Source organism: Tenrec ecaudatus, chromosome 18, assembly GCF_050624435.1.
Source record: "Tenrec ecaudatus isolate mTenEca1 chromosome 18, mTenEca1.hap1, whole genome shotgun sequence".
In the NCBI taxonomy this organism is placed as follows: Eukaryota; Metazoa; Chordata; class Mammalia; order Afrosoricida; family Tenrecidae; genus Tenrec; species Tenrec ecaudatus.
Genome location: NC_134547.1, coordinates 40,526,566 through 40,553,441, shown reverse-complemented (window position 1 = coordinate 40,553,441; position 26,876 = coordinate 40,526,566). Strand labels below are relative to the sequence as shown.

At 44.6% G+C, this 26,876-nt stretch overlaps 1 protein-coding gene across 1 annotated transcript in view; it reads right to left on the bottom strand.

Annotated features, from left to right (window-relative positions):
• The window catches only part of NOD2 (nucleotide binding oligomerization domain containing 2), a 52,357-nt gene extending 28,326 nt beyond the window's left edge, over positions 1-24,031 (bottom strand). Inside the window, exons 1-3 of the mRNA XM_075537194.1 lie at positions 23,573-24,031; positions 7,938-8,043; positions 3,369-5,184 (exon numbers count right to left, since the gene is read on the bottom strand). Coding sequence (XP_075393309.1) covers positions 3,369-5,184; positions 7,938-8,043; positions 23,573-24,031 — 2,381 coding nt within the window. The remainder of the gene's footprint in view (positions 1-3,368; positions 5,185-7,937; positions 8,044-23,572) is intronic.
• Between the last annotated feature and the right edge of the window lie 2,845 nt (positions 24,032-26,876).

The following is a 26,876-nucleotide window of genomic DNA, read 5'->3' as shown; positions in this document are numbered from 1 at the left end:
GGCACAGCACCAGGCGCTGCTTCATTCCGCCAGATCTAGGCTCACTGTGCGTTTAAGGAAATCTGAGGGCACATATCAAGAATGCTATTATTACATTATACTTAGAAAGTTCTGACTGTGCCTTCTGTTGACAGAATAATAGTTTCCAGTATAGACCCATATGGTTGCTGCTTGGAGCAAAAGAACCTAGCAGCTTTGTCCCTAAAAAAAACCATGTGCCATCCTAATATAGTCAAGAAGATTATTTCTTGTTTAGGGTCAAATAGAGCTGCCTGGAGTACAGCAACAGCCCTGGGAAGCTGGGAGAAGCATTACAGCGGTTATAAAGAGTGAACAGTGGGCAACTCACTCAAGCCCCCACCTGCTGTACTAGATGCTTTTCTTTCCACAGAAATTCTGCTTTCTGCTTAAAAACATTTAAAAAAAAAGAATGGGCAGGTAATTTGCTTTCTGGACTGGGAGGGAAGCTGGGAAGTTGGGTGTGTTCTCTGCCCTGCCTACCAAAACGTGCTTGCACATAGCCATTCCAAAGGGTGAAAGTGCTTCTGAAAGAAAGCTTCACATTACACTCTTTTCTGGCCATGTATTACATAGAGAGTCAAAGGTCAAACTAAATTCTGCAGCTGCTCTCTCTTTCTTAGTGTCCTGATATTCCCATCATGTTGGATTTTAAAGCTTCTGATAAAGCACAAGTCACTCCTGATCTGAGTTCTGATTCCAATACAGTCACATGTTACATAAAACTGGACATACAGGCCCAGGCACCTGTGTGGCCTGGGGCACTTGCAGGTGATCTCTCCATCTGCCACTTGGTAACAGGCAGGGTCGATGTGGATCAACGTAAAAAAGTAAGGAGGCGGGGGTCAGTGTGCTCCCCCTGAACGATGAAAGGGGGCAGACAGACAGGGAGGAACTGAAGATCTGAAAGTCGAGAGGATGTGGCTGGTAGCTGCAGATCCAGAGCAGGCCAGAGACTCGGAGCAGACTGGAGTTCTGGAGCAGGCCAGAGACCCAAGAGCAGGGAGAAATCCAAAGCAGGCTGGAGACCTGGAGCAAATCTTCCAAACCCAAACGCCAGAGTGACGGTACTGAGGGTACTGGAAAGGTAGAGGGGAGGAGAAGGAAGGGAGGCCGATAGCAGGAACACCTCTCTGACCCCACTCAAGGGGAGTGAGCAACAGAATTGAATGTGACAGGAGACGGTGGATGCTGTCAGATATGGGGAAACAAACAAACAAATAAAGGTCCTAGGAGGGGTTGAGTGGGTGAGGGAGGGAGGGAATTAAGGGGAACTGACATCAAGGGTGCAAGAAGAAAGTATTTTGAAACTGATTGTGGTAGGAATTATACAGCACTGCTTAATGTGACTGGACTATGAAATGCTACGACATCAGTAAGAGCTCCCAATAAAATGATGAAAAACACCAAAAAATAACTGTACATACAAATTCAAGGTTTTCACAAAGTCCCCGAAGCCTATTCAGAGACCACAGGTGCCTTAGGGCGGAGAAATTAAGATTGTAACCATAAAGATGTGAATTTGAATCCTGGCTCTACCTTTTACCCTGTAGTTCTGGGGCAGTAGCCATGCCTCTCTGAATTTCATGTTGAATATACTCATTGCAGGCAAGTAAATTCTGACTCGTGTTGCCTTCTTTGTGGTACAAAGAAAACCTCCAGAGTTTTCTGGCCAAATCTTTACAAAAATCGATCACCAGCGCTTTCTTCCGCAGGACCAGGTGGGTTTTCACTGCCCATCTTTAAGTTATTAGTCAACTGCAAACTGTTTGCATGACGCAGGGATCTACACTGAGGATAATGGACACAATAATCCTCCTGTCCTACAGCCCAAGGAGGTCGTGGAGATTTAAAGAGAGACTTCACCGAGTGTGTAGCAGCCGACCTGGAAAACAGGATGCTTTCAATCTGCTAATAACACAAAGGTGAGCCAAAAAGGATTTCTACTAGAGTTCCAGTTCATAAATGCACAGGATTATTTCAAATAAGATGGGTTTCAACGTGTCTCTGCAGTCAATGGAGCTTGCTGCAGACAAGTTCTCTCAGTAATGTACTTGTCTCAGTCTCCTTAGGGTGGCAAAAGGGGGGAGGTCCAATCAATAGAGTGGCTTCCAAAGGGAATCTGCTGGGTTTCAGGGAAGTGAAGTCGCCTCGGAAAGTCGCGGTGATCGTTTTTTAGGATTCCAAAGGACCAACCTGGACAGCGTTTCTCCAAGGACCCAGCACAATGACTGGAGGTAATTACAGAAAAGCTTTAAGAAACTGACAGCTATATTGCTGACAAAAAGGACAGAAAAGTCGGGCTGAGGAATTTCCCCCCCTCATTATGACAATGTATTCTGTTCATTCTTTCAGGATAGAAGGGGCATCTTAAAAAGAACTTTATTACAGAACTTTACCCCATATACTCTACAGCCTGATCTAGCCCCTTCAGGCTTCTTTTGCTCCCCAAACTCAGAGAAGATTTTAAAAGCTCATCATTTAAATTCCTTTAAGGGTTCCAGAAGAGCTATTTTGAAGTGGTATAAATCAAAGAGCACACACTTTCTTGGGCAAGGGGTAGAGAACTAGAAACACTGCCTTCAGAAGTTCATAGACCTAGGTGGAGGATATGTTGACAAACAAAAGCTTCCCGTTTTGATATTTTTGTTTCATAAAGATTACTAACAATTTTTAGCTGTATTTTTTTACTCACCCTTCTATTATTATATTCTACCACCTGTCTGTTGGTCGGTCCCACTGTGGCGATGCTTTGTTGCATGTTGTGATGCTCTGGAAGCTTTAAATACCAATAGGGTCACCCCTGGTGAACAGGTTTCAGTGGAGCTTCCAGACTAAGACAGACTAGGAAGAAAGGCCTGAAATGTGTACCTCTAAAAATTAGCCAATGTAAACCCTCTGGATTACAACAGAATATCGTCCAACTTGACTGCTGTCCAACTTGAATTTAATCAGGAGGATTAATCACTAGAGGAGGACATTGTGTTTGAGAGGGCCAGCAAAGGTACGGGAGACACCCGAGGAGATGGGATTGTTGCAAGAGCACGATGATAAGATCAAACATGGTAGCGATCACCTAGATGAACCAAGAGTCTGGGTGATGCTTCTTTCTTTTCTACATAAGGTTATGACGTGGAAGCAACTTGATGGGAGCTAACAGCAACATCAATAAGCTATTGTCAAATCAATGGCAATGAATGACGAGGACACCCTTAGGAACACTAAGGTCTAGCCTGGAAAGGGACCAGCCAGGGTTTCTGAGAAAGGATGTTAGAGCTGTGTGAGGCTGTACTGTCTCCTAGACCCAGCTCAGTGCCCCCTGCCCAATGCCATCACCCAGCGACACTCACTAGAGAGCCTTGCAGACCCCGAGGCAAGGCAGCAGCTGCTCCACACCAATGTCACCCACGGAGTTGTGATCCAGCTGCAGGGCCACAGGCCGTCGCAGATGCCGCAGCACAAAGGCCAGGGCTGCACACTCAGTGGGGCCCACGCTGCAAAAAGTCAACTTGAGGTGCTCGATATCCAGTCTGCGCACAGCCTCCTGGGCCAGCCGCTCTTCTTGCATCTCATATAGGCTCCGGATGAGCCAGAGGAAGCTGGGCATGGCATGCATGCTCTTAGCCTCACCTGGCACGGCGGCTGGGATGGAGTGGAAGTGTTTGCGGAGGCTGCGGCCCAGACAGCACCGGGCACAGGTGTGGCGCTGCAGCAAGGCCTTCTGAGACAGCTGGCACTCTGCCAGCAGGCCCCAGTGCTCCCTGGACAGTAGGCCTGCCAAGAAGGCTGCCATGATCTGGAGGTTGTGGGGCTCGGCCTTCTGCAGCAAATTCATCACACTGTTCTCCTTGCATTCCGTGCTCTGGATGCAAAGGATGGGCAGCAGCCTGGCCAGTTTGGAGCCACCTGGCCCCTTGCAATTGAAGAGATGCCTGAGCATGGCGGGTGGAAAGTCCGGACTTAGCACCAGGTAAAACGCAGCAAAAAAGCACTGGAACGTGATGTGCAGGAATTCCAGAGATGGGCAACTCCCTGGCACAATGCTTTTGGCCTGCACCAGGAAGCCCAAAGCCAGGTCCTCGGTGCCCACTTGTGCTGCTTGAAGCTGTGTCGCTGAGAACACATAGCAGCATGTGCCCAGGCCCCAGAGAGCCAAGTGACCGAGGTGCAGGAGTGTGGGGAGCCTGTCTCGAAGCAGACTGGGCCCCTGGCTGAGGGAGGCGGAGTCTGATGGGGAGGCGTGCAGCAGAAAATGCTGCAGGATCAGCAGGTACATGTCAGTGGTGGTCCTCAGGGACCCCCCGCCCAGTAGCAACAGCTCTTGGTGACATTTGGACACGATCCAGGAGAAGACGGGAAGGCGACACAAACCGTGCAGGGCTGAGGTTGTTTTGAGTAGGTGGACAAGACGGTCGGCGACCCCCGGCTCCTGATGGTGCCTCCGCATGTACAGCTCAATGCCCTCCTCGGAGAAACCCTTGAGGTGGAGCTCGGCGCAGACGTACTTCTGAAGGCAGGCTGTCACCGCATCGGGGCGGCTCGTCAGAACCTTGCGGGCATTCTTGAGCAGGTTGCCCTGCAGAAGGTTGAAGAGCAAATTCTGAACAGACGTGGGCTCCGTTGGCGAGCAGTGACGCTCACGATCAGTGAACCTGAACCTGAATTCATCAAAGCCGTCAAAGGTTAGGAGCACACGGTCAGGGTGGTCAAGGAGGCACTGGAAGACATCCTCTTGGCCGACGTCCGGCCAGCAGCAGTGTTCAAAGAGCAGCGTCTGTACCGAGAGTGGCTTTGCCACACATTGCAGCTGCCGGCAGCTGAATGGGAAGACGAAGAGAAACTCCTGAAAGGCCCGGCCTGCAGCCCACAGGAAGTGCAGTTGCTGCAGGAGCGTGCTCTTGCCACTGCCCGCCTGGCCCACCACCAATACAGTGTCTGCATCGTCATTGAAATGGCAGTGGCGGCTGAAGAGCTCCTCCAGGCCCAAGGTGGCTGGGCTCTGCTGTCGGACTCCAGGCCTGCCGATATCGCTCTGCAGCTCCAGGAGGTTCTCCGTGTAGATGTCTTCTAGGCAAAGGTTCTCCGCCCCATCGTAGGTACTCAGGAAGCGAGACTGGGCAGATACGGTGGTCTTTAGCTTGGACGTGTACCTCTTACATGCAGCATCTGGAAGAGCGGAAAAGGAAAATGAGGAGTCCGTGCTGAACATGGAACCTGACTAGAGAGTGGGCTGCGTGGAAGCTAGAGGCCAGTCATGTATCCTTTTCGGGTCTGTTTGCTCACCCGTGGAATGAGAGAAATGATGGCCTCTACCTCACAGGGCTTTTACATGGATCAACTAAGGCATGGGGCATTACGTGCGGAATCTCTCAGTGGTATGAATGGTTAATATGCTGTACTGCTAACCAAGGAGTTGGAGGTTCAAGCACCTTGGAAGAGAGGCCTGGTGATCTACTTCTGAAAAATCAGCCATTGAAAATCCTGTGGAGAACAGTTCTACTCTGGCATACATGCAGTCTGCATCAATAGCAACTGGTTTCTGTTTCTGTCAAGTACTCACAGCCGTGTCCAACTGTGGAGTGGGGCCAAACGCAAAACCCAAACTCCCTGCCATCAAATTGATTCTGATTCACAGTCACCCTACAGGCCAGTGTAGGACGGCCCCTCTTAGATTCCGAGAGTCTAACTCTTCACAGGAAGAGAAAACCCCGTCTTTCTCCTGCAAAGTAGCTGTTGGTTTCAAACTGCCTCTCTTGCCATTGGCAGCCCTGCCTGCATCCAAATGTGGGCACCTTCAACCAGCTGCGAAGGCCAAGAAACAGATTCTCCTGTACCATCTCCAGAAAGGAACACATTCCTGTGGATACTTGGACTTGAGCCCCGTGAGATCCAGGTTGAACTTCTAATCTACAGAAGTGTAAAGACAATTTCTATTCTTATGTCCCTAAATTTCTGGTAATTTGCTATAGCAACAAGATGGAACTAAGACTGTGGGAGATGCATTGAGAGAATACAGGTGATACGATTATAAAAGCTAAGTGATCCCTGTAGGTCTCACTGCAATCAAGATGATGCCATGTCAAAGTGACCCAATAGAACAGGGTAGACCTGCCCCTGTGGGTTTCCAAAACTGTAGCTGTTTAGGGAGTAGAAAGCCCTGTACTTCTCTCAAAGAGTAGCTCGTGGTTTTAAACTGCAGACCTGGTGGATCACAGTCCAACACATCAGCGCCCCGAATTAACAGATAATCTATTTCTGTAAGAACTTTATTATGCTACCCGGTTTGCTTTCCAACCCTGAGAAACCAAGAAATGTGGATTTCCCAAATAAATCTTAGGAGGAAGAAAAACAGGGAATGCCTGGCAACGCCGGGACCACACACCCAGAGAGCATAATTGTCAGTGGCCAAGGTGTTCTAGTTTGTGCATCCTCACGCATTTACTCCTCCTGCTAGACCACTGGATGGGACCTCAAAGATCATCGGAATCTTCACTCGGACCCAGAGGAGAGAAGGGACTTGCAAAAGTCAGACAAAGTGGTGGCAGGGAGCTAGCAGAGCCCGGCTCCTCCCCTCAGTCAGTCTCTAGTCATGGATGCCACCCTAAGCTGAAAACCACCCAGGGAAGCCCCTGGGCAAACACTCATGAAGGAAGCTGTCCTAAAGGAGCTGGACCCAAAGCCTGGCATTGGATGAGCAAAGGGCTGGCAAGGTGCCTCGGCAGATGACTCACCCAAGATTTCCTGATCCCGACTCCACTTCCCCATTCTCCTCATGCAATTCTTTCCAGCAAGACTACTCATGATCAGGGTGTGTCAAAAGGGCTGTTACTTTTTTTTTGGTTATCATCTTGATACCAACCAACGTGAACCATCCACTTTCTGTGTCACCCTTCAGTTCCTTTTTCAGAAAATGGGGAAGCAATGGTCCAGTGTCCCAGGGTGGTAGGACCTCCGGGCATCACAAGTCTCAACACCCAACCAAGCACTGAGCTGAGCCCTCTTGGTCCATTTGTCCTCAATGTAAAGGCTGCTGGTTGTCCTTGCACTGACTCTGACACACGATGACCACATGTATTTCAGAGTGGAACTGCCAGGTTTTCAGTAACGGATCTCAAAGAAGTGTCTTGCCAGGCTCCTCGTCTTAGGAGCCTCGGTGCACTGGAATGGTCAACCTTACGGTTATCAACCAGGCATCCTAACTGTTTGCACCACCTACGGACTCCCAACGTACAGACTACCAAGAAATTTTCACAGATGACTCGAAGAATAAGTTGCATTTACAGAATCATAAAAAGGAGATGCCTTGCGCTTGTGCTTCATTTTGGGGATCCCAGAGCTGATGACCACTGCTGTTTTCAGTGCTCTCTGGTTCTATCAGGAGCACTGGGTAGACACCTCAGAGCATCTTCCTCTCTGGTGCCTGTACAAGATCCCACTGAGCACAATGAAACCAGTAATTGCCCTTTAGTACACTGCGATACCAATTATCATATCGCAGTGTGGAAAAAATACAACAAAACTTCAAAACCCCACCCAACCCTTTTCTTTTGAATTTATTCTGACTCCAGGTAATTCCACATGTTACAGACTAGAACAGCCTACTCTAGAGGGTTTTCATGGTTGTAACCTTTACAGAAGCAAATTAGGAAGTCTTTCTTCTGGAGTGCCTCTGGAAGGTTTTGAACTACCAGCCTTTAGATTAGTAGCAAATTGTTTGTGATATGCAAGAACATAACTACCAGTTAGTGCTTTCATCAGGTTCATCCACCCAAGAGACTAAGGAGACGGGTGGTGTCTACAAAGTGAGGACACTGGGACACAGCAAGGCTAGTACAGCCGGAGAAAGTGATTTTAACTCGCACACGTCTCACTCTGAGCTCTTGCTTTTCTTTTCCAGTAAACTGATAATACGCACACACCTTTGAAAGGCGGGGCTGGTGAGACAGGTAGTTCCCGAACATGTTGTAGAAGGAAGGCAGCCAATCCATTTTTCTTCACCGTGGCAAGATCCAGCAGCCTTCTTGCCTGTGGAAAAAAAATCAAGCATTACCATTTTTACAGAAAGCTGCTGAAAAGGCATGGGCAGATTATTTTACAAGTTACTTCAACTACACACACAATGCTCTCCTATAAAAATAAAATGGCAGGAAGGCAATCAAATCATAATATAAATGTAAAAAAGTTAACACACATTCATTCAATTCAAACAGTACATTTGAGGGGAAAAACCCACAAAGCTACAAGGATAGAGATATTAGAAGTAATTTAGTTTCATTTAGTTGCCTGGCATGATTGAAATATCATCTCTGCTATGACTCTTAAGTGTGTATATATATTCCCTGGACTTCTTGAACCCTAGACTTGCTAACTCCATGTTTCATAAACCTCTTGGACTTAATATATGTAAACCTGAACTCCTAATCTTCCCCCATGTACACATCAAACCCATAGTCTTCCTCGCCTTTGCTAATTTTCAATTAATTAGCTTCAATTTTTTGGAATGGCTCTTGAGGCCTGTCCCATTAACCCATCACCAAATCCTATTTTCCCACAAATCAAGGGGTTTCCACAGCAACACTTCCCAACAGAAATACTAACGTAAGGCAAATGCAAGTTACGTGAATAATGTTAAATCTTCTAATAACCAGTAGAGTCCACCCTGGCGACCCAATGTTTATCAGAGTAAAAGTGCACTCTAAAGGATCTGATTTTTAAAAATTCCATCACCAGGCATGTCTTCCAAAGTTCCTTTAGGTGGATTTAAACCTCTAACCTTTAGGACACCAACTTAGTAGCCTAACTTTTTACCATCCAGGGACTCAAATTTGTCTAATAGCTGTCTTAAAAAAATAATAATAAAACCAACCAAGAAGGAAAAAAGAGTAAGCAACAGTCTAGACCCCATATCAGCATACCATGCCAGGAGGACGATGTCCCTGCGTGGAGCTGCTAAGGCACAGAGAGGACAGTAGGGCCAACAATAGCTCAAGACATGTTGTCCTCTCACTGGTGCATACTGTGACAGAGGACAATACTGGGGACACACAGCAGGGAGTGAGTCCAGTCTGAATGCCCCGCAACGGGGTGAACCAAGAAGGGAACATAATAACCAGCAACAGGAACAAAGCAAAAGTACAAAGCCCCTGAAGAGTCCCCAAAATAGACTTCAGGCTAGGAGGGGCTGCTCCCGAATTCCCCCAGGACCAGTGAGGACACAGTCATAATGGTCAGCGGGCAGACCAGGATTTATTTATGTTTTTTAAATCAATCTTTTGTTTTCTTTTTGTTCGGTCCCTGTTAGTGTTCCGTTGCCTACTTATACTTATATAGCATGGGAAACAAGCTACTGGGGGCAGAAGGAGGCAGGGGAAGAAAGCGGTGAGCAAGCAACACCATAGACAGGGGAACAACTAGGGGATTAAAATCAACAATGAGGTGGACATAGAGCTTCTGGGAGTGTTGGAGTAATAGCAATCTAGCTGAGAGGACTTACTAAGAGTCGGAAGAAAGGTCAGCATGAAGGTAGGGCAGGAGAAACGATCCGTAAAAGAAAACAGAGTTAATGATCTAGGAAGCAAAGCTATAGATAGAGGTACAAGCATAGATATGTACATATAGATATGACAATACATAAAACAGAGCTATTGGCCTATATACATATATTTATATGGCAATATATTGCGGTAGTGGACAGACTTCGGGCCTCTGCTCATGACTTCCCTCAATGCAAGAACTCTTTGTTCTAACAACCTGGCATTCTGTGATGCTCACCCTAGCAACACAGTCACTGAAGACAAATGGGTGCATAAGCAAATGTGATGAAGAAAGTGGATGGTGCCCAGCTATGAAAAGATATAGCATCTGGGGTCTTAAAAATTTGAATTTAAACAAGCAGCCATAGAGTAGAGAAGTAACAAGCCCACATGGAAGGAGCACACCAGCCTGTGTGATAATGGGTGTCACCAGGACCAGGTAACAAGCATCAGAAGACCCATAACAAACAAACAAACATAAAACAAAACACCATATTGTTGAGAATGAGGGTAGCCGGAGCAGAGACCCAAAGCCCATCTGTTGACAATGGGACATTCCCTCACAGAGGGGTCACAGGGAAGGGGTGACTCAATCAGGGTGCAGCAAAGCACCAGTGAAACACAAAATACTCCTCCGGTTCCATGAGGCTTTCTCATGCCCCACTATCATGACCCCAGTGCTGCCTTTCACTGGGTACAGGTAAGAGATAAGGGCTCATGACACACAGAATCCAGAAAAAGGAATGGAAGTAGTGATAGCAGAAGGTTATGGGGAAGATGGAGAGAGGAGGAGAGGAAGGGGGAACCAAACACGATGATTGACCTATAGCCCCCTCCCCCCACACACACACGGATGAATAACAGAAACTGTGGGGAAGGGAGACAGCGGTCGGTATAAAATACAAAAATAATAATTTATAATTTATCAAGGGCTCATGAGGGAGGGTGGGATGAAGCTGATGCCAAGGGCTCAAAACAAAGTAAATGTCTAAAAAAATAATGGCAACATATGTACAAATATGCTTAACACAATTGATGTATGGATTGTTACAAGAGCTGTCAAGAGCCCCCAATAAAATGATATTTTAATTAAAAAAACAAAAATGTGAGAGCAAACTAAGAGGAAAGAAAAAAGAGCGAAAGAAAGAGTGGTCCATATCCTGGCCCACCTAGGCCTGAAGACGATATTCCTGCTCGGAGCAGCCAAAGCACAGAGAGGACTGTTATGCTGGCCCATCAGGAGACACAGCATCCTCTCACTAACCCATAGCACTACAGGGGACAGCACTGGAGACACAGTGCAGGAATTGTGCCTGGTCTGACCCACACACTCTGGAGCAAACCTGAAGGGAGCACATCAGAGCAGCAAGGCAATCAAGTCCCCGAGGAACCCCAAAAATGAACTTTAGGGGCAGGGTTTTGCACCTCATCAGACTCAATCAGAAAACACTCACAAGGGTCAGCAGACAGACCTAGAACTATTTAGAGGTTTTTTGTTGTTGTTGGAGGGGGGGCATGTCTATCTATATAAGATAGGTAAGATGAACAATCCCAAGGAGAAAACAATGATACTTATGGTTCTGGGGGGACATGGGAGAGGAGGAGGTGGGGGAAAAGGTGGGGGGAGCCAACAAACCCAGGGACAAGGGAACAAGTGATCTAAAATCGATGGCGAGAAGGGCATAGAATGCCTGGTGGGGTTTGAGCAAGTGCAACGTAGCCGAAAGGAATTACTGAGAGCCGAATGAATGGCAAACATGATAGTGGGACAAGAGGAAAGTAAAAGGAAATAGAGGAAAGAACTAGGAGGCAAAGGACACTTATAGAGGTACAAATATAGGCACGTGAATACGTATGTACGTCCCTTCAACTAACTCAGAATAAAGTGTTTTTTAAAAACTATATAAAAAGTAGATGTAATTATGTATTAAAATGGATTTATTTAACAGAGCATATCCCAAATATTATCAGCTCGCTTTATAATCAATATAAAAGAATGAATGAGGTCATTTAAAACACTCTCATAGTAAGTACTGGACATTTTGCATTTACAGAATCTCAGTGGAGACTGGCCACACTTGATGCCCAGTGATACCGTCCCACCTCTTCTCATTCTTCAGCCTGGTCCAAGCCACCATCACAGCTCATCTGGAAAACTGCAAACAAAAGTCATTCAATGGGTCTCTCTGCTTCTGTGCCTGCATCCACAGTCTACTCTCAATACCATCGGCAGAACTGAGGCTCTAAACATAAAAAATCAGATCACGTCCCTCTTCCGTTTACAAACATTCCAACTGCCCCTCTCTTGTGGAATAAAAGGCCGAGTCCAATAGTAACTTCGAAGGACCAAAGCAGACTCAGATGCCTGACTGTTTTGTGAGTAACCGTCTGGACGCCAGTTACTTCCCTATCATCACCTCTTGCTCCTGTTCCCTTTGCCCATTTTCAAGTACACAGGCCTCCTTGTCTCTAGAATAAACCAGACACCTCTGGGCCTTTGCCATAGCTGTCCCCGCTGCCTTTAATTTTCTTCCTTCACTTCCCCGCTGTCTTTGCTTGTACTTCACTTTTGTAGTTAGGACTCCCTGGCCACTCCACTTAAAACTGCAGTAAATCCTTGTGAACCCCCTCAGCCAATGTGTAACTCCCAGACCCCACTCTATTTATTTTCTAGAACACTTACTGCATTCTAATACACCGTAATTTTCTTCCTTTTGCTTACGGTGTATCTCCCCCACTGGCATATCTGCATCTCCAGAACAGGGCTGTTGTGTTCACTGCTGTGTCCCTAGCATCTAGCTGAGGGATTTTCTGGACAAACGAGTAAATGCTAAATAACTCAGAAGATCCCAGAAAGGGGGAGAAGGTCAAAATGGCTTATGAACAAGAACTCTCATTCCCCGCGACCCTGCTCTGAGTGACGGACAATTGTGGTTGGCTCATCACAGCAAAAGTCTGGAGATTTATATTCTACAATGGCTGAAACAAAGGCTTCCCAGACTGAGAAACACTGGGCTCAATTAAGAAGGCAGGTGTCATATCCAAAACAGAGGGTATAAATGCTTAAAGTAACCGTTCAACTGAGTGACTATTGCTGAAGAATCAATCATTCACCCAGAGGCGTGCTGATGGTTGAGTGTTCTCATTATCACCATCCACTGTTTTGGTTTTTTTCCACCTACAAAACTCCAGAACCCTGGCATTCAGGCCTTTATGCCAAAGCAGGAGGTTTATGAAACCTATACTGGGAATTCACCCAACGAAGATACCTTATTACTCTCATTGCCACATGACAGGGTAGAACTGCAATTTTGGGTTCCAAGACAGTAAATCCTTAGGGCAGCAGAAAACCTCTTTTCTCCCTTGAAGTGGTTGGTGGGTTAGAATTGCTGACCTTGCAGTTACCATCCCACAGCGTAACACACCGGATCTTCATCTAAAGATACAGATTCCCCTATTTTCCGAGATGTCTACGTGCAGGGTAGACCAGTTTCACATGCATGCTTTCCAATCAGTTTTAAAATGTTCTGTTTCAGGCATACATCACATGAAGACGACCAAAGATTATTTGATATCCAAAGAAAGCACCTACTATAAAAGGTAGCGACCAAGCAAGCAGGAGAAAAGCTTACGCACGATGAAAAAGAAGCTCACAAACCTACTAAGCTACCAGTACAATCCTTAATGACGAGAATATTACAACCATGAAACAAGAATTATATTATAATAAAGGCACATTTGCAATAAAAAGCCTGGTAACAAAAATTAAAAACACAATAGCCAAAACCAAAATTCACTACCATCAAGTCAATTCTGATTCACAGCGATCCAAGAAGACAGGGTAGAACAGCTTCCATGGATTTCTGAGACTCTAACTCTTAACAGAAGTAGGGAACCTCTGCTTTCTCTCTCAGTGCAGTTGGGGGCTTTAAACTGCTGATATTTAAACTGAACTATCTCACTGTTAGTAGACCAGCGTGTTACCCTCTACACCATTAAGGCTCCTTAAAGAAATACAATAAAAATAAAACTTCACTGCCATTGAGACAATGTTGATTAATAGCAACCCTTTTGTGGGTGTCTGAGACTGTAACAGTTTCCAGGAGCAGAAAGCCCAGTCTTTCTCCTGCGGAGCTGCTGGTGGTTTCAAACTGATGATCACGAGGGTCCCAGCCCAACTCATAACCACTACACCACCAGGGCTCCTAAAAAAGGAAAGAAAAACCACAATAGAGGGACGTAAATATAAAGTAGTGAATACCATTCAGAAAGTACAGAGAAAACATACAAAGATGGAAAATAGGAGAGAAATCTAAGAAAATTAGATTAGCATAGAAATTCTATGATACAAATGATAGTTCCACAAAGAAAGTAGAGAGGAAGAAACCTTCAATAAACTCATTAAGAAAAATTTCTGAGAATGTAAAGATACAGTGCCTGGTGCAAAAGAAGAAAAACTGAGGCACACAATGGAGACTAAAATAGATTTTACAAGCCTTCAAAGAGTTATGAAATAGTTATGCAATTCTAAGCAGTAATCTTGGAAGGAGAAAGATAATGAAGTAATACTATCAACATTCTGAGTGAAAAGGAAGTCCAGCCTGGAATTCTATAACCGGCCACCATACTGACCCTGTGTGAGCCATGCGAGAACTCAGAAATGTGTAGTTACCTGCACTCATTGTAAAAATGTACTGAAGTATACATTCTACCAAAATGGGGGGTAAAGAGAGAGAGAGAGAGAGAGAGAGAGAGAGAGAGAGAGAGAGAGAGAGAGAGAGAGAGAGAGAGAGAGAGAGAAAGTAAAGCATTCAGGGAAAATCTTTTTTTGTTTGTTTCATTTAGTCATTTTATTTTTTTAAGCTTTTCCTTATTTGCTTATTTATTTATTTATTCCAGGGAAAATCTTAAGAGGTTTATCTTCACATCACTGGTTCTTAATCCCACTGTTGTTCTTTCACAATGTTTGCCTTTTGTATTTCTTTTTTGAAGTTGTATTAGTTTTAACTTTTCATTCATTTTGTCAGAATATTTCTTCAGACATTCCTGAGTTGTTGAATTATGGCTTTTGTTTCTTCTTTATCTCTAATTTTTCCTCCAGTCCCTCAAAGTGTTTGGAGGCTGTCACTGTAATCTCCCTCATGGGAGGATCCACTGTCTTTCCTCCCCCACAAGCTCGGCCAGGTCTGTATCTATATGAGCTACAGTTACTTGGCTGTTTCCTCCTGTTTCCACAAGTGTGCACAGATCAATTGCTGCTTCCAGCGTATACTGTTATGATTAATTTGTTTTTTCTATTTGACTTTGAATACAGATTTATCCCGACATACCTGTTGCGGAACCTGGGTCGTCAAGGGTGGCCAGGCAATCTGGCATCAGCCTAGTATCAATTAGCTAACAATTGTGGGCCCAGTCAAAATTCTTGTCTTGAGGCTGGTTCCCAAGTTGCCAGGGGGTATACCTGATAATTATTATCAAACCACATTGTTCAGGTAGAGAAGTCACTAATTAGAATAGTGTTCACCAAAACGATCTCCTGGGGGGCTAGTATGTTAGTGTTAGACCCAATTACTTTTGGGGCATGGTCTTGTGGGCAGCCAGATGTTAGCACTTTTGGGTCCAAGGAGAAACCCTTACTTGCTACTGAGCCAACCATCTCTCCTAATACATACCCTCCTGATTTTTCCCCCAAGTGGAGGATGGTTAGTCCTCCCAATGCTCAGGGAAAACAACCCCAAAAGGTCCAACCAAGATGCTGCGAGCCACTCCATTGAAGACTCAAGTCTCCCCAGTCCAGTCACTGTGCAAAGTGCAGGCAAGGAGCCTCCCATTCTTGGGGTTCGGAGGCCCAGGTATCCTTTCAACTTCTCTCAGTTATGCTGGGGAACCGAGTTGATCAATTTGTACCTAGGCTTTGTCTTGCTTGGACCAACCAGAATCCACCAGGATTTTTTGCCAGAATTTTTTGGGTCAGTTCCTCCCTGCTGAACCTCCCACAATTGTTTGCTTTTCAGAAGGAAGGCTGGAACTTAGACTGTTACCAGCTTTCCACAACGTCAAAAATGGTTCTTGAGAAGGATGCGGAGCAGCCCCACTCTCAGACATGTTGCTTCTCTCCCAAATGGTCACCCTATGACTTGGCTGCCGAGCAGAACCTGTCCTGCCACCAAGGTTTGTGTCTGTTATATTTTTCACAGTGTGGTCATGTAAAAGACAGAACAAGTGCAAATGATAAAAATTATGCAAACATTCTTTTATAGCACACCGACGCACCCACTTTGCACATCTCTTGACACTTCTATAAACATTCCTTTCTACCTCATTCATCCTCATTCAATAGTTTAAAAATGCAATTTTGGTGCACATGGATCTGACAATAGTATAAACCATGGTCAGGAAGTCATAGATTGGTTACTTGTAACCTCGGGAATCAGGAAATAAACAAACAAAACTGCATTTGTTCAGGGGTGCTGTGTGGGCAGACGTGAGAGGTGAAATTCCTGAGAGCCAATCTACACCCAAGTCTGCCATCCTGGAGCGAGGCAGAGGCAATATGGGGCTGCCAGCCACGAGCTAGTCCACAGTGAGCAGGGCCACTGCCCACGAACACCTGGGCCATGAAGTGCTAGACCCATGAGAAAACAGGTTACAGGATGGTGCAGTGCTGGATCCATAAGTCTTCAACTCCTGAGTGGCCTCTCGGGCCTCCGGTGGGCTCAGCCACCCTGGTGAGGGATGTTCTGGGGTGGAAAAAAGTGAATTTTTCCTGCACTAGAGGATGTGGTTTGCAGAGGAAGGAAAAAAATCTGCCACGAGAAGGCCTTCTTTACATATATGAGGGCGAGGGTGCACTGCTGGGAACCAAATCTCCATGTCAACAAGCCTCAAGACAAAGGCTTAAGAGAAAGAAAAAAAGAAAACCCTGAAATTGAAGTCAACAACATGAGAAAAATATTTATGAGTTGTAGGCAAAAACACATAGCACATGCATCAACTGCATACAAATAAATCAATAAAATACACTATAGCTGTTTTACAGAGTTAAACAAAATACTATTTATAATTTTGTTCTAAAGAAGGTCAAAAGATAAGTAACACAAAGTCAAGCTAATGGCTGCCTCGAGCAGCCACAATTGAAGCACAGCCCTCTACTGGTGGAACACTGGTTAAGTAAGCACTTGGTGGTGGACCAAAAGGTTAACTGTTGGAACCTACCAGCAGTCCTTAGGGAAACAAGATGAGGCAATGTGCTCTTGTAAAGACGGTCTCCTAGTCAACCGCATGGAGCAGCTCTAGTCCATCACAGAGAATTGGGAGGAGGCAAAACTCACTCACTGGCCCATAGCAACTGGTACTGGCTATTTCTTAACCCAGGGAATGGGAGCACGTTGAAGCTGTATTTGGGTGGTTTATAACACTCTTCCATAGGCATGGTACATTTCTTGATACTAAAAAAAATGTTTAGGTTAATATTATGATTAAGCCATGCAATTTAGAACTCAGTTTGATACCTTGGCCCTATCAACTGTAGCATCACATGAGTCAAACAGACAGCTGATAAACTGCCTGATGTAATCAGCCTCAGATTTCTTAATAACTTTTATGCTCAGCGGACTAAGTTTACCACTTTATGTCAGAGAGGGACAATCACAGCTTTTGATTTAAAATGCTAGCTGGATAATGTCCTAGATATGTGATTTGGGCAATTTCTTCTGGGAAGCTGCTATGTGGCTTAACTGAGCAAATACATGCAAAGGACTGAGCACAGTTCCTGACAGACGCAGGCACTCATTCCATAATGGATAAATAACTGATGGCAATGGGAGGTATTTTTTGGGGGGAGGGAGGTATTATTTTAGGATTTAATTCATTGATCTACATCGTTTCATTCTACAGCCATTTCAGTTGGGGTTCATCTGCAGTTTATGACAACCATCTCTTTATAGGAAACTAGATTGGGGGATGTTTTGGTTGAAAATACTGTAAGTGCCACTCACAGAGTCTCTGAATCATACAGTCAGTCATCAAAGGAACGCTACCAAACGAGAGAATCAGAGTGGAAGAGCTCAAAGGACATCTGACAAGAGCTGGATTCTAAAACAGTATATCCCAAAGTGGGCAATACTGCTTCCTGGTGATACTGGAATGATCCAGAGGCCTGCAAAAGGAAGTACCTATACTTTATCCTGGATTATGGGCTATAGTACACATTTTTTTTAATTTCCAGGAGAATGCTGAATAATTTATTTTTTTTCTGAAAAGGGGACAATAGGCAAAATAAGTTTCGGAATCTACGTTCTAAAATCGGACCCTTTGGGAAGTCTCTCAAAAAACCAAACCCACTGCCACTCAGTCAGTTACAAATAATAATGACTGGGATAGTTACATAATCTGGTGTCAATATGGGACTTGAGAGGATTAAGAGTGAAGGGGTGGAGTCTTGTCTGTCAATCAGGCCATAGCCAATGAGGCCTCTGTGTGGGCATGGCCTTCTTCTTAGGATTCTGGAGTCTGTCTGTCTGTCTGTCTGTCTCTCTCTCTCTCTCTCTCTCCCTCTCTTTCTCTCTCTCTCTCCCTCTCTGTCTCTCTCTGAGATCACTCCCTTCTGGACATTTCTGAGAAGTTACCCTGAGACAGTCAGAGATTCTGGAGCTGAAGGAACCTGCCAGTGCTGAGATGTATACAACACCACTGGATCCACAAAACTTCTAACCCCTGGCCTGTGATCTTTCTGCATTTGGCATCATTGCATGTGCTTTGCGAGGACTCCTGAAGAAGACTTTATAGATTGGTATTGGACATATGGGCTAATATTAGACTTATGGACTTAATCTGAACTGGGCTGAGATGTTTTCTCAATATTCAATTGCTCTTGCATATAAAGCTCTTTCTTATACAAATGAGTCTCCCTGGATTTGTTTCTCTAGTCTACCCAGAGCAACACAATGACTCTAAAGGGCAGACTACAATGGTCCCATATAGTTTCCAAGGCTGTAACCATTATAGACGTATATTGACACATCTTTTTCCTGGTGATTTCCAATCACTGACCTTTTGGTTAGCAGATAAGCACCTACCACACGACCAGGGCTCCCATTGGAAAGATCAGCCCTACAATCTTCACATTTCTTGTTCACCACCATCCTTTCCATTCTCTCAACTGAGTCCCAGTCTCTGATTTTACTATCTACCTAGACCTTTCTGAAGATACATTCTAAGTTATTTAAAATCTGGTCTTTCTTCTAATATAATTACTTAAGGCTATAAATTTCCCTCTACAAACTGCTTTAGCTGCATCCCATACATTTTGATAAATTATACTATCATTATTGTTTACCTGTTGTCATCACATCCATTCAGACTTATAGTATGCCAGCTCCATAGGATTTACAGGGCTACATATACAGAAGTAAAATGTCACTGGTGTGTTCAAAATACCAACTTTTCAGTTATGAATTTATCTTGTCTACACGTACCTACCGTCTTGCCAAGGTTCCTCATTAATGATCAGTTCTGAATAATTAAGAAATCATTAGGATTACTATAATTATTTCTTCTTTGTTATTTGGTGATGTCCAGTCAGTTACAACAAATACAGCTCATGCAACAGATTGAAACACCACCAGATCCTGTACCATACTTTCAAGTATTGCTAGGTTTTAAGTTAATTGTTGCAATTAACTCAACCCTGTGTCAATCTGTCTTGGTGAGGCTTTTCCTCTTTTTCACTGTTAGTCTACTTGACCAACTATAAGATTAGGAGGCTAGACCCTCCGAATAACATGTCCAAAGTATGTGAAGTGAAGAATTCTCAGTATGAAACAATCTGGCTGTATATTTTCCAAGGAAGTTCATGAAATAGTCAATATCTTTACCCACACCTTAACTCAGAAATATTACTTACATTGTTCTACCTTTCGCATGGCTATGAGGCTAATGAAAATACCCAGGCTTGGATTGGGTAACCTTAGTCCACAATGTGACATTTTGGTGTTTTAATGATATAATGATTTTTTAGCAGATTCTCCCAATGCAATACATTGTTTGACGTACTAATGCTTCCATGAGCAATGATTATGTATCCAAGTAAAAAGAAATCCTTGGCTCCAAAATTTTGTTTATCTCATTTTTTCTCTCATCTATTTAAATGCTTACTCTATTGATTCCCTGTTTCCCTCATGCCCCAGAGATATATGCTACCCATATTATCCCCCCTCAGAACATCCAGACCAGATCTCACAGCTGAACACTTGATCACCAGCCATAATCCTGTAACTTCCCCATTCCATCCCTGCAATAGAGCCAAAGGCAGCAAAGTAGGTACCCTAACCAACACCTCTTCTGTAATCCCCTCAGAGCCAGGCTCAAGGAAGTGGTAGGCACATTATAATGTTAAGTTCCATGTCCGCTATTTCCACTCTCAACCTCATGGCACATGGTTAAGCACACAGGTTATAAATGAAAGGTTGGACGTTTGAACACACCCAGAGGCTCCATAGGAAGAAGACTGGACATCTGTTCCATAAAGATTATAATCTATAAAAATCCTATGATGCAGATCTATTCTGTCGCATGAAGTACATGTGAGTTGAAATCGTCTTGACACTTAACATGTAACAAGACTTAACAACAATTAACAGGGATAATGCTATATCTAATCAACTACTTTGATCCAGGTTTAAGGCAGCCTTGCAGATAGATTGAATTATCCTATCAGTTTTGATCTAATATTATCTAGAGTTGCTGGAACATCTAATGTGGTTTTAGAAATTAGACAAAAAACAGGAAGCAATCCAACCCAACCCATATTAACATTGCACTCCCATTCCAATTCATTAATTGTTCCAAGAATGAACGGACTCAACCTACAACTATTTATTGTATACTTTGTGCAAGGCACTCTGAATCCATACCACAAAAAGTTTAAGGAGCCTGGTGTTATAGAGTCAAGAGACTCGTCTTGAATAATCAATAATTAGAGTCATGGCTCAAGATCTAGCACCAGCACTCCCTCTCACTACTGGGACCTTACCCAACCATTTCTCTGGGTTCCATTTCCTCTAAAGGGAATGCTAATTCCTGTTTGATCTGACTCACAAGAGGCCTGAGAGACACTGATGTAAATGATGTAAAACGAGTTTGGATGAAAATGCATAAAACAAAGAGTCTGAAAGCATCCAACACCAGAGTCTGCTCTACATCCTAGTTTCATGAGTGGCGACAGGGGTCGTAAAAGCTTCTAGGTGCGCACCTCCAGTGCAACTCCTGGTCCTCTCCGTCCCCCTCCGTCCAGAGGAACGAAGAGTGAGGAAAATAAAAAGGCACGTGGAAACAGTCCAGCAGATTAATACTGGACCGCGCATTCATCTGTCTTCACAACCCCGAGGCCAGAAAATTAGATCGTCCCCGGCTGCCAACTGCTCTTAAACAGATCACATTAGCAGGTCCTGGATATGATGGAAGAATGTGGAACAGAATTTAAAATCGGCAAAAAAGACCACGCTTACGAGTATGACAGGGACTGGTGGGAACCACTCCAAGCCCGGCCCCCAAGAGCATGACTGTTACCTTTCAGGTCTGAAACGGAACTCACCTCCAACTTAGAATAATCAAGCATTTAAGACCAAAAGGACCACCTTGACCCAAGGACAAAGTTCAGAGGATTAAGAAAGAAGGAGAAATCGAAAGAGGAAGCATAAGGAGGAAGTGGAATAAGTGATGGAACCATGAGGGTATTGCAATGCATGAGCTGAGTCAGAGGTGTATGAATTGGTGAATGTAAAACCATGATCTGCTCTGTAAATCTTCACTTAACTCACAATAACAAGTTTGAAAAAGTGGCATTCTACTGACACTTCTCTGTTCCTGTGTTCTGTTGTATTACTGTATTTTCAAGGGTGGTTATATCCCAACCCTGAATGTCTAGAGCTGAAAAATTCCACACCAGAAACCCCATGTGAACATTTAAGCTATATTTGTACATTATATGTCATATTAATTGTAAAATATTGATTTAACACAGGGGTCCTCAAACTTTTAAAACAAGGGACCAGTTCACTGTCCCTCAGACCCGTTGGAGGGCCGGACTATAGTTTAAAAAAAAAAAACTATGAACAAATTCCTATGCACACTGCACATATCTTATTTTGAAGTAAGAAAACAAACAGGGCAAAAACACCTGGAGGGCTGGATAAATGTCCTCGCCGCGCCGCATGTGGCCCACGGGCCGTAGTTTGAGGACGCCTGATTTAACATAATTAAAGGAGATCATTCTTGGAGTGGTTAACTTAGAACAGTCAGATATAAGAATGCCCAAGTACAGAATGCCACTCATAACAGAAATAATAGCAGCCACTCTTAATGAATACCAATTATGTACCCTGAACCATAAACCCTTGCCTTCTAGCCAAAAGCCACCCAGCAGTTTTGCAAGGGAAAGACCTGGCAGTCTACTACCGTCAATATTACAGCTAAGAAAATTCTATAAGGCACTTTCCAGTCTGTCCTATAGGGTCTCTGCGATAGTTGTTTTGCATCAACTTGGCTGAGCCATATTCTCAGTGTTTGGCAGTTAAGACCTAGTGATTCACAACAATGTGATCTAATGCAATGCAATCACTCCCGTAATGAATCTGCTCTGAGCAGGCAATCAGTAAGAAGATTAGAATGAGATGCAACACTCTTACTCAGATGGTAGCCCTAATGAGTTCAATCAAAGTAAGTTATTTTTGATGTGTACCTGCTTCCAATATAAGTGAACGCTGTGGAAAAGCTTGCTTACTTTTGTCCAGACCCTGCATCTGGCTTATTAATCTCCAGTTCTTTGGACTTGATTCAGTGACCTGCCATATTGCCTGTCAATCAGTCATCAGCGCCTGTTATCTGACCTGTTGACCTTGAGTTTATTTGCCTCTGTGGCCACAAGCCTGCAATCCTCCTGCAGATCTTGGATCCATCAAATTCCACAGCTATGTAAGTCTGGCAAAGCCTGCAACCTAACATCTGACTAGAACTTGCCTTGTCTTGTAATTTACTTGCTTCTACCATAGTGTGAGTGATTTTCTTTATATAAATTCACACACACGCCTCACTAGTTTTGCTTCTCCAGAGAACCCATCCTAAGACAGTTACTATGAGACAGACTGACTTGATGACACACAAAAGCAATTATATGTCCCACCAGCCATCTGTCAGTTTGCTGAATTGCAATAACTTGAAAGTTTCTGTGATGTTGAAAGTTATGCTACCAAGATTTCAGAACTACCAGAGTTACACATGGTGAAAAGATTCCAATGGAACGTCTACATTAAGTTAGACTAGGAAAGATTTTACAAATCTATTTCCAAAAATCAGTCAATGAAAGAAAACCTTATTGACCACAATAAAACATTAGCCAACTAACTTGTCTGCTTTGTATCTGTCACCAGGAGGAATTAATTATTGGAGAAGGACATCATGTTTGGTGAAGAGAGACCAACATAAGTCTAGGAGATCCTTTGTAAAATGGATTGATGAAATAGTTACCACTATGGCCTCAAAAATGCCAGTGACTGTGAGGAGGGTGCAGGACCAGGCGCATTTCATTCTGTTGGACTTCGGATCACCATGAACTGGAGTCAACCGGATGGCGGCTAAAATAACAACTCCAGTCCTACTCATGACAGGACTGGCTCAGAGAGCATTCCCACGAATCTTATAGGATGTGTGTTATATGTCTCTGTTACTGTATAAACGAGGAAAATGGGACAGGAGAGATTAAGGATAGACAGATTATGCAGAGCCCTACAAACTCCCATCATTCTCGTTCCGGAATCGAAGCCTGAATCACTTCACATCACCTCTCCAAGAAAGGGGTGTGCTGGTCCATAAACAAAAGGAACTTCTATCAGCCACTCTACCTTTTCCGGGGAAATCTCTGGCTTCTGTTATCCAATAGGGCTGACTCCTTAAGACTTATTAGTCTGCGTGACTAATGACCCTTCTCCTGTTGATTCTCTGTAACCCGCAGGAACCGGCCTTACCCTCTGGGATGAGGTGAAGATTGGCAGCTGGATCCCATCACATTCATACTGGCTGATGAAGCCCTGCTCCTGCACGAGGTCCAGGACACTTTCCACGTGACTGTAGAGTCTCCTGACGATAACCGGCCGGTGGGTCTGCAGGTCACGGACGGGGCAAGGTGACTGTGTGTCCCAGAGTCCATTCAACTCAAAGGAATGGTTATCATTTTTGGTCTCCTGAACAGCTGCGATGAGCTTCTCACAACTCCAATTTCCCTTATTCCACACTGTGTCCAAGAGGTGTCTGGCCAAGTGGGAGAGGGGCTTGCCCAGAAGGTTGAGACTCTCATAGTCCTCCCAGGAGAGGACCTCCCAGGAGAGCAGCCAGTCGAGGATGCACTCGAAGCACTCCAGGGACCCCGAGACCAGCATGCTCACCAGCTGGCTCCTCTGAGCCTGGAAACCCTCCTGCGTGCACATTTCACAACCTGAGGAGAAATGCAAAGTCAATTCAGGGCTTCTTCAGACCCAGGCAGGGCCAAGCCTCATACCGGGAATGTCCAGCGTCTTTCAAAACCAGGCAGGGTCCACCTGCAGACACCATCCAATTCACCCTTCTATTACTGTGCAGTGTGCACACTGTGGCCCCAGAGAGGTTCCAGAAATTAGGGCAAGCCCCATAGAGTTTGAAGTAGTCGGGAATGAAATCAAGACCCCCTAGTCCCTATTTGTGCTTGATCCGCAGCTTGAGTAGTTTAAAGGGCATCCTTGTGCTAGTGCAGCGATATCTCCCAAGGGATCAGGGGGTTGATTCTCTTGAATGCAGGGTAAGGGCTGCTCCACGTTAGTCTGATTCAAGTCACAGCAATTCCCTCCACTAAGTACACACCGCATGCTGGGCATCACGCTAAGTGCTTTCCTGGGGTAATTAATATAACCCTCCCGATCACTCTGAGTTAGGTGCAGAGAAAATAATCCACAACATTAATTTTGGGTCAATCACAGGTCATGGGGATCCCATGTATTAAAGTATAAAGCAAGGCTCCCTAGGATTTTCAATGTCTGTAATCTATGGAAACACACTGCCAGGCACTAATTCTTCTGCGGCACAGCTGGGTGAGTTTGAAGCAACAACCTTTGGGTTAGTAGCAGAGAACAATCCATAGTTGTAAGCCGGACCTCCCTCCTCTTACTCACCACCACATAAGACACATTGATCCTGCCCTGCTGTTAGCAGACACTTGCTCTCAGCTCAGCCCAGCCTCTGGATCATGGGACTTTGAGAGGGAGGTGATTTCCAGGAGCTTTAAGCTCTGGGTAGTAGGGACAATCTCCCAGGACATTCCCTTCTGCAGCTGCCAGGGGTCCAGGGCATTGCGCCGGAGAAATGAAAGTGAAAGGGTTTGAAGATTAGGGAAAATCGAGAGGAAAGCCAGCTTCTTTCTATAAACCAGGAGCTTTCTGAGACAATCCAGTCCTCTCTGAAAGAAGGGAGAAGGTGCCAAATGGCTTCAGGAGTTTGCCTCACTCCCTTCCTGCTTGGCTCAAGGTGGAGGCTGGGTCTTAATGATCCTGGTCTCTCTGAGACTGGCATAGGGCTGGGCCCAGCCAACCGCCTTAGGGGAGAGGGCCGGGAAAAGGTAGAACACTCAGTGCCCTTCCTTATGTGATGATGTTGCTTAAGTAAAAGGAAAATCTCCAGCTCAGAATGTTGCCAGTGCCCAGGCTGGAGGACTGGCACTGCATTGACGAGGACACGGAAGCAGTGACGTTATCCGTATGTCTGGTAGCCTGGGAGAGATGGTTTCCCATTGTAGAGACCACTGTAATGCAGGACCTAAAGAGGCTGGTTTTGTTTGTTTGTTTGTTTTTAAGTAGTTTTCTTTGCATAGTATTCATATCCCATACACTTCCATAGTTAAATCGCTTTGTAAAACAGTTGTACATACATTACCACAATCAGTTCTACTGCTCTCTCCCCACTCCGGCATTGCTTGTTCCCCAAATCTCACCCTCCGCAACCCCACATCCCCAATGTCTCCGATAAACCATTGCATCCGTTATTGCCTCTACGCATCTACCCCTTCTGTGCGTCACAATCTCAGAAAACCAGCAGAAACAATAAAAAGCAAAACACAATGAAACAGCAAGAAGAAAATAATTTTTAAAAAGAATAAGAAAGAAAAGACCACCATCAATATTTAAAAGGTCAGAGAAGAAATTTCTGTCATGCAGAAATGACAAGTGAGAAATACTTGAGCCTAGAGCAAATTCAGGTTGGGTCAAGGGGGAGATCACTGACCAAGTATCATACCATGCTTCAATCCACCATCCTCAAGTTTAGAATAATCTCTGGCTGATAGTGAAACCACTCAAGTTCTTTACCTGTCCCTAGAGGGGATCTGCCAGACACTTCATCTATAGATGGATTTTGGGCTCTCACTCTTCTACAAATTGAGAGTCTACAATTTGAGCTGTGATGCTTTTCCCTTACTCATATTTAGATTTTGATATCATCATCTTTGGATCACACAGGCTGGTGTGCTTCTTCCATATGGACTTCGTTGATGGCTCACTTAGATGGTTGCTTGTTTGAATACAAGCCTTGAAGATCCCAGTCACTATTCCAGTGGATTGCTGGGCCCCATCTGCCCTCGTCACCACACTTTGTAGTAGCACCCTTATCTACAGTGATCTCTTCACGAAAGTGAGTATTGAGCAGGGCTGTGTGCTAAGAACTAACTCTTCTTGGATTGGGGCTAGAATGAAGTGGGAGCCCAGGATCCATTTGCGAGTTCATGGGCTATGAACAACTTTGGTTTACTTCGGAGATCGCATTACGACAAAACAATAAAAAAAAAACAACCAAATTGACCAATGGTTACTATGGGTGAAGGAGGAAGAGTTGGTGCTGAGGGACACTGAGCTTATGTTAATGGTGGTTGAATAATTCGGAAAAGGAGATCAATAACGATTGTACCCCACAAAGAGTACAACCAGTGGCACTGAATTATACATGTAGAAGTTGTTGAATTGGAGGATATTTTATTGTGTATATTTTTGTCACAATGAAAAAAATTACATGAATAACAAGAAGTACAAGGAAGAAAAAGGTTCCAGAATTGATTGTGGGAATAACTGTACAACTCTTTGATAAGATTGAATTATTGAATTGCATGACATGTGGATGAAGTTCCAATAACTGTCAAAAAAAAAAAAAAGAGTTCTTCCTGCTCAAGCAGGCTTCCTCCCTAGGCCTCCTGGCAAGTGCAGAAGCCAAGAGAGTGGGTGTGAGGAGGGAAGCTCTGGCTCGGTGCAGAGGTTC